The sequence below is a fragment of the Danio rerio genome, chromosome 8 (assembly GCF_049306965.1).
Source record: "Danio rerio strain Tuebingen ecotype United States chromosome 8, GRCz12tu, whole genome shotgun sequence".
Classification (NCBI taxonomy): domain Eukaryota; kingdom Metazoa; phylum Chordata; class Actinopteri; order Cypriniformes; family Danionidae; genus Danio; species Danio rerio.
The window spans coordinates 31,643,050-31,659,446 of record NC_133183.1 but is presented as its reverse complement, the minus strand read 5'-3'; the positions used below and the strand labels follow the sequence as shown (position 1 = coordinate 31,659,446).

Genomic DNA, 16,397 nt, shown 5'->3' with positions numbered 1-16,397 from the left:
AAATGCATCCATAGTAGGAATAATCAATACTAAATTATCACTGTGTTTATTCAGTACAAATAGTGTACCTTTATTAAACCCTCCAAAATGACATTTAAAATATATATTTAAAACTTTTATTATTTATTAAATTATAGTCTGTATTTTTTGTATTTTTTTTAATAGATGCAGCTTTGATTGGCACTAACCATTAATAATCCCACCTACCCAAAACGTTTCAATTTAACTCATCCACATATTCAGCAACACCAAAGCTTCAAAAATACCAATTTATTGAATTAAAAAGGCTAGCACAAAGTGTGGAATGTTTCAAGGTGTGCTTGAAACATTACTCACTTTATGTTAGCCTTTTAAATTGAATACATTTTTGGAGCTTTGGTGTTGCTGCCTTATTTATTTTTGCACTTTTGGGTGTATCGCTGCACTGTAAACAATTATATGAACCATTTGTCATGACAGCATATGTTTTTAATTCATTGTAACTTATTTATCTAAGCTAATCATGTTCTAACTTAATTTTATAAGTCATACAAGCTGTTTTAAGTCAGTTTAACATAACTTCAATGGACTCATAAGGATTTGATTTAGCTTAAAAATTTAAGGCAACCAGGATTTTTTTTTTTTGTGTGAGCACCCATTTAGAGTGGTGTGCGTGCTTTTGTGCATTTTCAGTGATAGTAACATTTAGTAAATTACATAAATAAATAATAAAAAACTAATTTGAAGTTATTGGCTGTTTTTCCAACATTATTCAGTAAATCTGCCTTAGTGTTCAACAGAAGATTTGGAATATGCTTAGATTGAGTAATTGAGAATTTACATTTTTGAGTGAATTATCCCTTTAGGGGAAATTAGAGCCTTGTCTTTACATAATTGCCTAGATCTATCTAGCTTTTATCAGGATATAAATATTTTCTAGCATCGGCTTACTTATTTATTTATTTCATCTATTTATTAATGTGTTTGGCAGGCAATTGAACAACACTGTGTTCTTTATGGGTAGGTTCGTTTGTTTATGTGCATTATCAGAAAAAAAACTGCTTTGTCTGCTGTTTGTACAGTGGAATATTTTTCATTTGAAGAACTTTTTTTGTTGTTCTTAATGTACTAAATGTACTTTTACTGCTGGGTGGTATGACATCCATGACTGTTGGAGATTCTGCTTTTCTGTTTGTTGTCAGTGTGGCTGTCATTGCACATTTTTATGTTTATTTACAGTTGATAGTGACTAAGAAACAGCATTTAAAATGAAACATCTTCAACAAATCTAGAGGAATATTGTTAGTTTATAATTAAGTTCAAAATATATTTTGTTGAACTTCTGTTGAGCTATTTTGAAAAATATTGGTGACCAGAAAGTTAGCTGCAATTATTTACTTTTTCCCCTGCTGTACTATGGAAGTCCATGTGTACTGTGAACTGTTTGGTTGGCAACATTCTTCAAAACATCTTCTTTTGCGTTCGATAGAAGAAACAATCTCATATAGATTTGGATAAACATAAGGGCAAGTAATGTTGACTTTGGGTAAACCCTTTATAGTTTGTCTGTTATGCTAAGAAAACAATGATTATGGTTGCTGAGTAACACTGCAGCATTGCAGTATTATAAAATGATTTGTGCAAATCCAGTTTTACAACTTTAAATGTGACAATTATCTTTTTAATAATTTATAATTGTTATACTTTTATTTGCAGCCACTTAGTTTCAATTAATAAATATAATATAAAAATGAGATTATTATTATTATAATTTATCATTAGATCATCTGATATAGCATGTGGTTATTATCAGTGGCATTATCCAGTAGTTAGTATTCGTAATTAATTATTACAACGTAATTAATATTTACATTCATATGTAATCTTAATTTACATTCTTTATCTTTTGATTTTAATTGAAATATCTGCCTAAATCAGAAGTTATAAGTTCAAGAGTCCGTCATACCACCCATTTATGCGGTTATATTTTTCAGTGTCCAGCATGAAGAGGGATTTTAAGACTGATGTGGAATTCCATCTGTTCTCTGGCACCTGGAAAATCTCTATAGTTATTGTATTGAATCGTGTGCCACTATTGTGTTTATGACAGAGGTTTATGATCGACTCTCACCTCCTTCGATGGGACTCTGGAGCCCTTTCTTCGTGTCCACCAGGTCTCCACTGTGGCAATGAGACAGGACAAAACCACACCGGCCGCTAGTACAAAGAAGACTCCTGCAAAACTGTGGATGTCCAGGGCGCTGCCACTTTTCCGAGTGCCCACAGGAGAGTACAGGTCACACGGACTGTCCCTCGGCCACCACTTTAGCTTCAGGATGTCCATGTCTCCATTCTGCTGAAGCTCCAAGATCCTGCACACAGCAACAAAATACATACATGTAGGATTCTGGAGTTGGAGATGCTTTTCAGACTGTCTGTCACAACATTTATCCTGGATTAAAAACAAAAAAGAATTCAAAGCAGCATATTTTAGGTAAAAACTGATCCTTAAGAGGATTTTGACTGGATATGGGATCTAAACTGGATTTCTGATACTGTGTGTAAATATTTTTGACATTTGGAACTTAACAAAAGCAGTTACATTATGTAAGTAATGAAGAAATAGTTTTGTTTCTGATTATTAAATATTATAAAATAATTCCTAATCAGAGAATTAAAGACGTCAGCAAACTTTCAGGGCTGCATCAACTGTTCTTAGCGAGGCTCTAATAAATAATATATGATGTATTGTACTAATATAAAAATATATTCTTTAATTGAAAAAAAAGATTGGTGTAAATGTTCAAACATGTATTTTAATGATTTTAAAACACTAACTTGATTTTAAATAAAATAATGATTTTAAAACGCCACACTACCTGACAAAAGTCTTGTCGCTTTTCCAAGTTTTAGGAACAACAAATAATAACATGACTTCTAGTTGATCAGTTGGTATCAGAAGTGGCTTATATGAAAAGCAAAGACCTCTAGGTTACACTTATTTTAGCAAAATAAAATATGATTATGCCTTTATTTTTAATTATTTAATTAGGACAGTAAGCTTTGACTTTGCTTAGACAAAAGTATTGTCACTTAACAGAAATAATGTACAAAATAGCATATAAAGTCATGGTGCTGTGAAAAAGGAAATAATACTGTGTATGACTCCCATGAGCTTGGACAACTGCATCCATACATCTCTGCAATGACTCAAATAACTTATTAATAAAGTCATCTGGAATGGCAAAGAAAGCGTTCTTGCAGGACTACCAGAGTTCATCAAGATTCTTTTGATTCATTTTCAATGCCTCCTCCTTCACCTTACCCCAGATATGCTCAATAATGTTCATGTCTGGTGACTGGGCTGGCCAGTCCTGGAGCACCTTGACCTTTTTTTGCTTTTAGGAACTTTGATGTGGAAGCTGAAGCATAAGGAGCGCTATCCTGCTAAAGAATTTGCCCTCTCCTCGTTTGTAATGTGATGGGCAGCACAAAATGTCTTGATACCTCAGGCTGTTGATGTTGCCATCCACTCTGCAGATCTCTCTCATGTCCCCATACTGAATGTAACCCCAAACCATGATTTTTCCTTCACCAAACTTGACTGATTTCAATGAAAATCTTGGTTCAATGCTGGGTCTTCTGCAGTATTTGTGATGATTGAGATGCAGTTCAACAGATGACTCATCAGAAAAATCTACATTTTGACATCTCTAAATGATCTACTAAGTTGTTATTTGTTGCTCTCACAACGTTTGTCAGATAGTGTACTTGTAAACATTACAAATGTAAAACAAAAAGACATTTAAGGACAAATTCTAATTCCAGATTTTATTTATTTATTTATTTATTCATTCATTCAAGTCCTATCTGTAATGCTTTTTTTTTGTATGAAGATGATAATTTCAGTTTAGGTGCATAGCATCTCTAATTTTAGTTAATGAAGACAGACTGCAAGTCCCTTTTTAGTTGAATTATAATTTCACTTTATTGGTGTGCAGAATAGTGTGCTTAGCAGTGATATGACACATCAGATTTTAAATTGACCTAATAGGTAGAAAATATAAGATATAATACATATATAATATGTATGTGTAATACATATGTATAAGAATAGCATCAGCACCAAAACTGAGCCCGAATGAAATTCTTGCCACGACTAACAGAAAAAGTTCCATATCTTTATGAAAGATTTTTTAAATACAAATTTGAAACAGTGCTTCTAATTCAAACTTGACAAGATAAGACAATCCAATTGTCCACAAAAATGAAAGCAGAGCTCAAATCCAGAAGCACTAAAAAGAATGGAAAAAAGTAATTAAATAGAAAAATCGATTATACCCTACCATCTAAATCAGAAGTACTTTTCTACAAAATAACAGGAGACAGAAAACATCCCTTAACAGAAAAATCATCTATTTGCTCAGAAATAGCTTCCCTGCTTCAAGTCTGCTAAAGTAAGACAAATATCAAGCTTCATTAGATAACTGAAGTGCTGCACTCCACGCCTGGACATTTACTACTGGCCTAAATATATGCACGATTATGCACAATTTTATTGTGTGTCGCATTACAGAAATGGACTGTGTTATGGATGGAAATTTAATATCAGCCTGTTTCATTCTTACACATTAATTGAGCCACTGAGATCTGTGTAACACCCTATAAATAACTCCGAACGGTCCCAGTCTGTTCAGTGGAATCTGTTGCTGCAGAGATATGTGCCGATTGCCAGCACCAGGGGGCAGTGTCTACTCAGCAATAGCAAGAACAGCAGGCTCCATGATGAAGAATTGCTGTTCTGATGTACCGATGCCAGTCCAGCGGCTGCAAATGAATGATAATGAATACAGGACACAAAGGTTTAGGAGAATTTGCCTCATTGATTGGCTGATCTGTATTGCGTGGCTGTCTCTCTCTCCAGCCTGATTGTCTGCAGTCAGGAATCACTGCACAGTTTGGCCTCAGAGGAAAAGACAAGCGAGCTTCCAAGAGCCTGTATTCACATTCAAACTGCAGCTGTTGCAAACACTAACTGGCGATGTTCAGCGTACACACTAACACCGTCGAAACATTCAACATTTGTTCAAAGAGCTACCCTTCATTTTTACATCCCTATCGCTGTCTCGTAACAATGCCATGCAGGTGTAAAGAGTGTCCTGTTGGGTTTTAGCAGATGGAGAATGACCCATCCGCATTCTGCTATGGTTACAGCACACAAGACTCGCAACAAGGTGGGCCAATGTTGAGAGATACGCATTACAGATCGATTTTTAAGCGCGCCAACGACATTTAGCCATGCAACGCTGGCTACATATGCTGCTTTAGAGGATTCAGAGACCTGAAACCACAACGAGGACAATTCAAGAGAACGGTGCAAGATGTGCCCAGGGAGCCGTAATCCGCTGTCATTATGATGCCAAGTACTGTGACTAAGAAAGCAAAGATGTAATCGATGTCCCACTGATCTTTACAGCGCATATTGTTACAAATGAAGGGATTAGTTCACTCCAAATTGAACATTCTGTCATTATTTGCTCTCTCTCATGTCACTGTAAACAAACAACCCCGGCTCTTGAAAAATATGGTTCTTGTGGCAGCATTTCAACAGAAATTAGTTGCTTCTTGTGTGTTGGGCGGCTGTTTTAAATTTCCCATAACGTGTTGTGACTGTGAAAAGTCATAGATATGGGCATAAAGTCAAATCAAAAAGGACTTTGACACTTGGATATAATTTTTGATAATATTATACGTGGATGCAGGACACTATGCTACATTTATGTGAGGATAGCAGAATAAAGGTTAATGCTGCAAGCAGTGAAGAAAGTGACCTCACACCCAGGCTCACCGCTGCCTGGTGGCCTTAGTATGACAGAACAGCGGACAACAATAATTTAAGCTGATAAATATAAAAAACCTGAGAAAAATCACAGATTTTTGCCAAACTTTCATCTGTCAGCAGGTGGCGCTATGAATTACTCATTATCGGATTGTAGTTGTCTTCAGAAGAGGAATCTCATGGAAAATGTGAATAGTCATGCAGATCAGACATTGTGTGGCTGAGTTAAAACAACTTCCTGTTTCGTGGCAAAACATCAAAGTTTGTGAGGCCGCCACAGACACGCCCTTTAACAAAAACTGTAGATCATCGCAATTTAACATTGCCAAGGCCTTGAGATCACAATACCCAATTTTGGTGTTGATCTGATAAAATCTCTAGGAGGAGTTCATTAAAATATAAAAATGTCACTTTTTTGGCAGAAGAAGTAAAAAATATCTGACCCCCTGTTGGTTTGAGATTTCGCTCCAAGGCTGCATTTACACAGCATGCTTCAAGTGAGCCAATTCAGATTTTTTTCTTTTGTGTCGCACAGATCGGATTCAGGTCATGTCCATGTAAGCAGGAAACAAATCACATGGATTCTGATTTACTTGAATCAGATTCAGGTCTTGTTCATATGTGGAAATTTATCCGATATAAATTGGATCCATGGCCTCATGTCTGCAGTGTAAGCAAGTAAATCAAATTTTCCCCTGTCAATGCGAGTCGCACGTGATTAAAAACTGTAGCGAATGATGTCAACACTGATGCTTTCATTTCAGAACAGACTTTAGCAGAGTCCCAAACCTTACATTTCATATACTAGAACAACAAAAGAAAGCTTTTATATTGTCATATAGCACAAGTATTCAAACATGCTAGCGAGCGAGAGAGAGCGAAAGAGAGAGAGTGCAACATCTGCCACGTAAACGATATATAATGGCCAAATGAGAATTTTTCTGGAATGTATGAATCATGAGGGGGGGTTTCTTCACACCTCCACCAGTGTGCAGCATCCACTTGGATGATACGACGGCAGCCACAGGACAACGACGCCAGTGCGCTCACTACACACCAGCTATTGGTGGAGTGGAGAGACAGTGATAGAGCCAATTTGGTGGATGGGGATGATTAAGGGACTTTGGCCAGGACACTGGGGTTACACCCCTACTCTTTACGAGACGTGCCATGTGATTTTTAATGACCACAGAGAGTCAGGATGTCTCATCAGTTAACGTCTCATCCGGCGCTCACTGACAGTATAGTGCCCCCTTCACTTTTACTGAGGCATTAGGAATCACACAGACCACAGGTTGAGCGCCCCCTGCTGGCTTCACTAACATTAGTTTAAACAGCAACCAAGTTTTCCCATGTGATCTCCCATCCAGGTACTGACCAGGCTCAGCCCTGCTTAGCTTCAGTGAGTAAGCGGTCTTGGGCTGCATGGTGATATGGCAGTGGCTGTCTGACATAAACTATAGTAAAACAACTTGTCAAAAAGATTTAAAAAATGAAACCCTGCAAACAGATTAAATACAGGAATGGAGGAAAGGGTGCTCTTTTATAATCAGCTTTTTTTTTGCTGGGTCATTGCATCTTGTCATTGTGTACGGTGGTCAAAAGAGTCGGATACAGTCACAAAATCAGAATTGACCATCAAAAGCTGTAGGGTAAATGCAGCCCTAGAGACTTTTTTGTAGGTATTAGCATGTTTGATGTGTGTGCCAATTTTTGTACGTGTGCGTGAAAAGCATCTCAGGGGCCACTTCATCAAAATAGCATAAGTGGTGCTGTCGAGCTATTTTGCCACACCCACTTACAAAACCTATAACAAACGTAAGTCTTTGCCACTTCTGATGCATGGGCAAAGTTTTGTGAGTTTTTGAGCATGTTTAGACCCTCAAAATCACGATTCATTCTAGAGTAGAAGAAGAAGAAGAAGAATTGGAGCACTTCCAATAGGGCAGCGTAGGTGCTTGGTCCCTAAATATAGTTGTACAATATTTATTACTCATAGTTCAACACTTACTAATGCATTATTAATATCCATATTAAAGCATAGTAAGTTAACATGGACTAAATTTCATTAACTAATGTAAACAAAGATGAATAAATTCTGCAACAAGTGTAAAGTTCATTGTTAACTATTAGTAAAAACATTACCTGGCATTAACTATTACAACCTTATTGTTAAGTCTTTCAAAATAATGTAAACTGTGACATTATACCCCGAAATCCTTCATAAAGTGGACTAAATCAATATGTCTGGAAGAATATTGAAGTTCAAGTTTGCACGAACTTGGTTGACAGCAGGAGCCCAGGAGAATACAGGCTGTCATTGAGGCTCATCAAAGTAGTGTTGATAGTTGTGTAAATATTGTCATCCTAACAGTTGTCTGAATTATATTTGCTTGTTTGTAATCCATTACACACTGTACCTTTCTGTCAAAGCTGTCTGACATTATGAAGATGAATGTGTTCTGACGCTCTTTAACCTTGAGTTTTGTCATATTATTTGACACTTATTGAAACTACAGCAGACAAACTGAGAGACATTTTGAAGGTGTCTGAATTCATGTTAGTACAACTGTAGGTGTAACACTTTATTTAATGTTAATTAATTACATATACTTACTATATGGTTAGGGTTATAGCTGAATCATACATCTTCATTGAGTGATCGCTGTAGACCATGGTGCATGCCTTACATTTATACTTAATTTATGACAGAATTTTCATTTTTTGTTGAACTTTCCCTTTTATGTACTGATTTAAGATTGAGTTAGATTATTTGAATTTGATTTAATTACATGTATTAACCAATATTGACAGCCCTGGTTAAAATTTTTATTATTATTATATTACATACAGTATGGTAAAACGTTTCAAGGTGATAACAGCATTAGGGCCATCGAATCACTGTTGTATAATTAATAATCAACACTGTAAATGTTATTTGATTTAAAAAAAAAAACTCTCATCTTCATGAAAGTAGGATTTCTAATAAGTCTGGATAGATTAAAAAGTAATAACTTAACTGTATTCTAGGTCTTAAAAAGCCATATATTTAAGTCATCAATGCAAAACTGAATACTTTGTTAAATAAATAATAATTTGATGCATTTCAATATAAGTTTTCGTAATTAAGTGATTTTTAAACTTTTTAAAATTTATTTACTCTCCTTTAAAAAATAGTTATTTGTCTTTTTTTGTCTTTAATAGGATAGTGCAGCAGCTGGACAGGAAGGGAAGCTGGAGGGAGAGAGGGAGACAAGATCAAGAAGGTATCAAATTTGGGACACACACTCAGACTTTCAAAGCTCAATAGTATCGACACAGTTCCCACAAGGCTATCAGCCCAGACAGCTTTAGTTTAGACTGTATATTTTATTCATTCAACAGCTTTGTTATATTTATTACATCAATCTCAGTTGGTAAATCTTTTTTTTATTTTTAGGCACTGTTTACACTATTACGTTTTGGTTTTAAAACACATTTGTTTTACTACAGTTATACCTTCCATTCACACTACCACAGAGTTTTCAAGCCCTGAAATTCGTTTTAAAACGCTGCTGCTCTGTGTCAGTGTGGATGGGGGAAAACGAAGACATCTGAAAACGGAGGCAGGGCTGCAGACATTCACCTATTCTTGGGGTCTTTCCTTTTAAGTTCAGACTTGGCAAGTTTGATATGGAAAACAAACTCCCAAGGGCACGTCGGGTGAATCTTCAAAGGGAACAGTGTACTTTATAACGTCATTCGCATCACCATGTTGTTTCACTATCTTAACAATAAAATGAGAACATGATATAAGGAAGTGTCAACTTTCATTTTGATATCAAAACTTTGATTTGATATTTATAAAATTTAACAGGCACCAAAAATGTTGGGGCATCACGTAGCTGCATGTTTATATGACTGTCATCTTCACCGTATGCATATTTATAACAAAACTGAGCCTATACATAACCATCTACTTTCATTTTCATTGAAAAATATGAAGCATATCCTGTCTCTTTTGCTGAACATCAGTATTAATAATCAATAATGACCGTTATAAAAGTATAACACACAATAAGTTTATATAATATAGGACATAAATGCAAGCAACCAGTCAAACATGCAGAATCAGTATACGTTGTTACATAAATTAATATATTAAAGTACGAAGCTACAATCATAATTTTTTTACGTATTGTGATGCAGTTCCTAGAGAAACGGAATTTTAAATGAGCAAATAGAGTGCGTAGCTTGTTTTTTCTACCGCAGGCTGAATGGATGTATTAAGGTAGGCATTTCAATCCGAAAGATCAGGGATTTAGAAGAGTTTTTTAAAACAGACATGGTTAGTTTTGATTTGTTGGGAACTTTAACTTATCTTTACACCCAAAACACGTTACCCGATAGATTCAAGAGACAGAAGTGTCGTCAGATAAAGACAAGTTGAATTAAATATCAAGTTTAACAACTATAGTGAGACGCGATCCAGTAATACATTCTTGATGAACTGTCTGACGTGCCCTGCCCTTACCTGGGGTTTTGTGCTCAAAGCACCCGCTGACTGCCTGGAGCTCAGACATGCGCATATGCTACAGAGCATGCCAGAGTGTGTGTGTGGTCATGTGATGTGCCTTTTCAGCAGTATAGTGTGGATAAAGATCTTTTCAGAAACGCTAGATGAAACACCAGAGCGGATCATTTTCATTCTAAAACGTCGTTTTAAAGAGGAAATGAAGCACTCAGTCAAGTTTACCTTATTTTGAACATTGGATTCCACTTTAATGAACATTTATTAAACAAACTCGATTAATGTAAAGATTTAGAGGAAAACGGCATGTTTTACTATAGATTTTAGACCTAGGGCGCCACCATCTTGGAATGTTGCTGTGTCTGACATCACAGGGTTGGTTCTGTTCGCTTAGCAGAACAGATCCAATGAAAGTAAAGGAGACTGTAAAGCCTAATTTAACCCAATGCGTGAAGTGGTTGACGTGGAGCTGCTGCAAATACAAGCATTAGATGTGTGTCTAATATAAAAGTATATGTTTATTCTATTTTTTTGTTCCCTTTTAATTACCGATTTAATTACCGGTTTCCTTTTAATTACCGATTACAATCACAGAGCTGGTACAAATACAACAAAGACAAGTCGATCAAATCAATCTCTCAATGTTGGTTTAAATGTATTAAAAATTAAAATAGTTTATTAATCCTAGTTAAACATTTACTAATGGATTATTAAAATCTAAATTTGTGTTTGCTTATCCTCAGTTAATGCACTGTTAGTTAAAAAGATCTAACAATGAATGACTTTAGTTTCATTAACCTGGGAGGAATAAATACTGTAATACCTGTAATTTTCAAACACTAGGAAATAAATGCCTCATTATTAGTTACTGTTGGTCACTGTATTAACTAACTAAAGTGACCATATTGTAAAAGCTATTTCATATACCACAACACACATTGATTTCGACTGCAGTTAGATTGATATTCCTCCATCACGGTGACAGATATTACTTCTAGCAATTTTAACACTAGTGCATATTACAGTTTCATTCTCCGTGGTAATATAGCACAGTGACGAATGAGTTCTGAGATGGGATGCTTGATCTTCAGCTCTTCCTCGAAGACCTCATTCCCACTGGAGGTCACCAGAACATGTCCCATCACAGGCATATGGAACAGCCTACTTTTGAAAAATTAGTCGGCGACATTTATGAGTGTTGCAGTGATGGATGTCTCAACACTTGCTGGGTCAACACGCTGTGCGCTGTTTCAGCGCTCAGATAATAGCTTACATCTGACCACACTGCTGCGATGACAACAGGGTGGCAAGCATGAATGTCAAAGAACAAATTCTATCCTATTTTTGTCAATTCTATACTTTTGTTATGTTCAGACATATGGAATATGCAATACAGGCTCATTAGAAGTCTGTGCTTCAGTCTACATTTTTATGAATTATATTTTTGACTGCAGTTTTAAAGTCCACATAAACCGAAAGCTGTGACAGTTCCTAGAGAAATAGAATATTAGATGAGAAAACAGTGGGCGTGGCTTATTTTCGCTACAGCAAGCTGAACGGATGTAGTAAAGTAGTCATTTTATTTAGAAAGATCGGGAAATTAGATTGGGAAAAGTTATTACAACCTAACAGACACCTCCCGCTCACCATTTCTGTTTGTCAAAACCTACAGTTGGAGCAGCGTGGTTAAATATGTTAGCCACGGCCAATTCCAAATTGCAATTTCAATACAGTTGAAGTCAGAATTATTAGCCCCCCTGTTTATTTTTTCTCCATTGAAATTTCTGTTTAACGAGGAGATTTTTTTTTAACACATTTCTAAACATAATAGTTTTAATAACTGTTTTTTAAAAACTGATTTATTTTATCTTTGCCATGATGACAGTAAATAATAGTTTACTAAATATTTTTCAAGACACTTCTATACAGCTTAAAGTGACATTTAAACTATGCCGGTTAGGGTAATTAGGCAAGTTATTGTATAACAATAGTTTGTTGTGTAGACTATTGAAAAAAAATTGACCTTAAAATGGTTTTTAAATAATTAAAAACTTTTATTCTAGTTGAAATAATACAAATAAGATTTAAATAAGAAAAATATTATCAGACATACTGTGAAAGTCTTCTGAATCTGTCAAACATCATTTGGGAAATATATATATATATAAAAAAAATATGTATAAAATATATAGAAAAAAATTATATATAAAATTATATTATAAAATTATATATAAAAACAATTTAACAAAAAAAATCAGCATTTTCAGATTTGAATAAAAAATAAATATGCTATGAAAAATCTGAAAATATGAAGTATAAGACTTATTTATTGTAAAATTTATTCAAAATAAAAGATTTTTGAATACTAAATCATCTTTATTCTTTTAAGTATGCCATGAAATATTTTAGATTCTCATTTGACATGTTTTCTTGTTTTTCTGTTTTTTTTTTCTTACAGTAAAACCAAAATAAAGTGTAGTAGTGCAACAGGATTAGGTTTGTTGCACTACACAGTACTGTGTGCATAAATTATTATTTAAAACAGTCATTCTTTAACAGTCATTATTTACAACAGTCAAATATGGTCAATCATTTGGTGGAGCAGGCAGTTAATGCACAGATGAATTGTTCACCACAAAACTAGCAATGAGAGCTAACAAAATCATATGGTTGGTTTTGATTTCACAGGGACTTAAGTAAAATGAATGCTATAGTGCAATATTACTTACTTTCTTACTTTTCTCATTACTTTTGTTCCTTTTCACACTAATGAAATTTACAGGGACATATTATCAATTTGTAAAGGATTATTTTAGCGCAGTTCTTTGCACAATACCAAATAAATGACACAAACTTAACAATGCCTATGATTTGTAAACAAATCCCTTTCTGTAAAACCACCTAAAGAAGCACGTTCTCTCTCTCTCCCTCTGTCTCTTTCTCTCAAAAAATAACTAGCACTTCTTGTGTGTATTGCCTCTTCTTGCTGAATCACTGAATAACTCCTCAATTGGAAGTCGCTTTGGACAAAAGTGTCTACTAAATGATTAAATGTAAATGTGTCAATGTAAACAAAAACATTTGCCTCACCTATCTACTGTATTTCTATATGGACATCATTTTTGTTTTGGTGTAGTCAGTTGACAGCTCAGTTTGTAAAGTGTTGTACTTGTGATGTAGAGCACTTAGGTTTGAGTCTGGTGAAGCACGGTTCCACAAAAGAGATAATGCTAAAACTGCATAATCGTAGTCCAATTTTAATCTCACATTTACTTTTAAAAACACAATCGGATGGGTTTAGGTCAGTGGTACCCTGGTCTAGGCTATCTGTGTGACAATCCCCGCCTTCTTGTCGACATGTACAAGAAAGATGTTTATCTAAAACATACCCAAAGTAAAATATTTCAGAATCACAAACATGTAGACAGCACCCTCTAGTGGATTTGTCATCTGAAACCAAAAACAAAACATATCCAGAGCTATATATTCACTAAATTTCACTAAAATAGTTAGTGGTCTATGATCAAGATTTTCAATGCTATTACAGCACACTGTGTTCATATATTTATACTATTTGTTGTTTGATTTTAGAATCTGTTTTATCAAGCGTTTACTCTTAGAACCTGTTAAACATGACATCAGAAGCAGATTCTATTCTATTCTATTCTATTCTATTCTATTCTATTCTATTCTATTCTATTCTATTCTATTCTATTCTATTCTATTCTATTCTATTCTATTCACTTGTGACAGAATACTATATCCAAGTCCAAGGCTATACTCATTTGAATTTGAAAAAAAGGAAAAAAAAAATCTAAATATTCGTCTATTAATCCTGTTTAATTATATCTCACATTGTAGCAAATCTTTACAAAATCACCATGTTCACCTCAGTCTCTGGACTTGCTGCTACCCAGAAACCGTTACTTTAATTTTTTAAGGATGATTTACTGTCTGACCATCTGAGATTAGGCACGGAAATAAACATTACGATCATGATTTCCAACACTATTACAGCTCGTTGTGAGTATATATTAGTACCATTTGTTGTTCCCTTTTGGCATCTGGTAGACCATTTGGTCCCGAAATAGCAGCTTCTCTTCTCTTCTCTTCCCTTCTCTTCTCTTCTCTTCTCTTCTCTTCTCTTCTCTTCTCTTCTCTTCTCTTCTCTTCTCTTCTCTTCTCTTCTCTTCTCTTCTCTTCTCTTCTCTTCTCTTCTCTTCTCTTCTTTTCTTCTCTTTATTTCTGTGACACCTTTTAACCTAGGTCTGAAACAAGTGTCAACCGTCAAGGACTCTCATTAAAAAGCCAGTCTCTGACCTTGTGGTTTTCCAGCAGCTGCTACTGGGCAAATTAACAGTCTTGGTGCTTAATGAATTAACACCCTGGTGTTTTTAACAAATGAGAAGCAGTGCGATCCACAGGAATTAACACCAGGCACTTTTTTCCTGTGAGAATCAACTGTCCAGTTTTTGCCCTTGAGAATACGCCACATGCTTGTCTTCAGAGACGTCTCAGAGGAGACATGACAGTAGACATCTCTGAAGAGACCAGATTTTAACTCGTTTTTTGAGAAAAGTCCATGATGGCCATATGCTGATAGAACTTTTTTTCTCCAATTTGCTCACTTCTGCTAAACTACTGCAGAAAGTTTTTGTATCTTGATATTTTGTTCATTAAAGCTGCAGTCTGTATGTTTTGCCTCTGTCACTGTTGCGGTTATTTACAGAATGATAGTCTTTGTGTAGGTTGAGCGTAGGTGTGACTCCTGAGTGTGGACTAATCTAATGTTAATGTGTGGGTTGTCAATCACAGCACTGGTGTGGATACTGTACTTTAAGATTCTAAATCTTGACAGCTTGATCCATATAAGTATGTTCACTGACGGATGTCTTCGGAACAAGTCAGTAACATGTACAACACTTTTGATATGACCAACTGAGGGGGGAAAAAGGATTACAATAAAATGCTCAACGTACCAATAGTCAATAAAGTTTCCATGGAATTAAAATCAAGTATTTTATATGTTATAATTATGTTATCTTAAGGGTGGTATGGTAGCTCAGTGGATAGCAATGTCACCTCACAGCAACAAGATTACTGGTTTACGTCCGGGTGCTCCGGTTTCCATCGTCTGATAGACGTCATAGTGGTCTAGTTGTCATCATCATAAGACGTTGATATTTGGTTAGTTTTAGGATGAACAGTGGACATTGAAGGCCTGAAGTTCTGACATTACGGTACAATGTAAATCTGACGTTATGTTGACATTTTGTGCCTGCTGGGTGTTTAAGGCCATTTCGGTCATCACACAGTAAACATCCGTCATCTTCTCATCAGTGACATGCATCTAAACCAGGGTCACCAAACTTGTTCCTGGAGGGCCGGTGTCCTGCAGATTTTTAGCTCTAACCCTAATCAAACTCACCTGAACAAGCTAATGAAGGTCTTACTAGGTATACCTGAAACACCCAGGCAGGTGTGTTGAGGCAAGTTGGAGCTAAACCCTGCAGGGACACCGGCCCTCCAGGACTGAGATTGGTGACCCCTGATTTAAACAGTCTCAGGGTCAATGCATGTAAAGATTTTGGACATCTTCTTGGACACTTTGAATGCTTCCAAACAGTTTGCTGCAATTATAAAGTGTCCATGTCTAGGGAGGTAGTTCATTATGATGTGATCTACCTTCTATGTGCGGTTTGATTGGACAGGAATCACAGACTGATTTTTTTAAACCCCATAGACAAGAACAAAATAAAGTAGTGGCTGTAGTTTGAAGGAAAGTAGTGGAGTAAAAGTACAGATACTGTACTAAAGATGTACTCGAGGGAGAGTAAAACTACACATTTTTAAAACAACTTAGGGAATTACAATTTCTGAGAAAAACTACTCAATTACAGTAGTTTGAGTATTTGTAATTAGTTACTTTACACCACTGTAAACGAATGAATGTTAGTCCTAAGAATATCAATAAGATAGTGTGCTGCAAAACTGTGACAAAATTAGCATTTAGAGGCTATAAACATCTAATAGCTTGCAATGTCACTTTCACCTAAGTGGATCAACAAC

General features: G+C 35.4%; 1 protein-coding gene across 14 annotated transcripts in view; it reads right to left on the bottom strand.

Annotated features, from left to right (window-relative positions):
• Positions 1-16,397, bottom strand: part of grid2 (glutamate receptor, ionotropic, delta 2) — a 704,448-nt gene that overhangs the window by 12,252 nt on the left and 675,799 nt on the right. For all 14 annotated transcript variants that reach the window (XR_002459338.2, XM_073909344.1, XM_073909341.1 and 11 more), the window contains 1 exon segment: positions 2,111-2,351. Coding sequence is in view for 13 of the 14 variants with exons in the window: in XM_073909344.1 (XP_073765445.1) it covers positions 2,111-2,351 (241 nt within the window). In the remaining variant the exon portion in view is untranslated.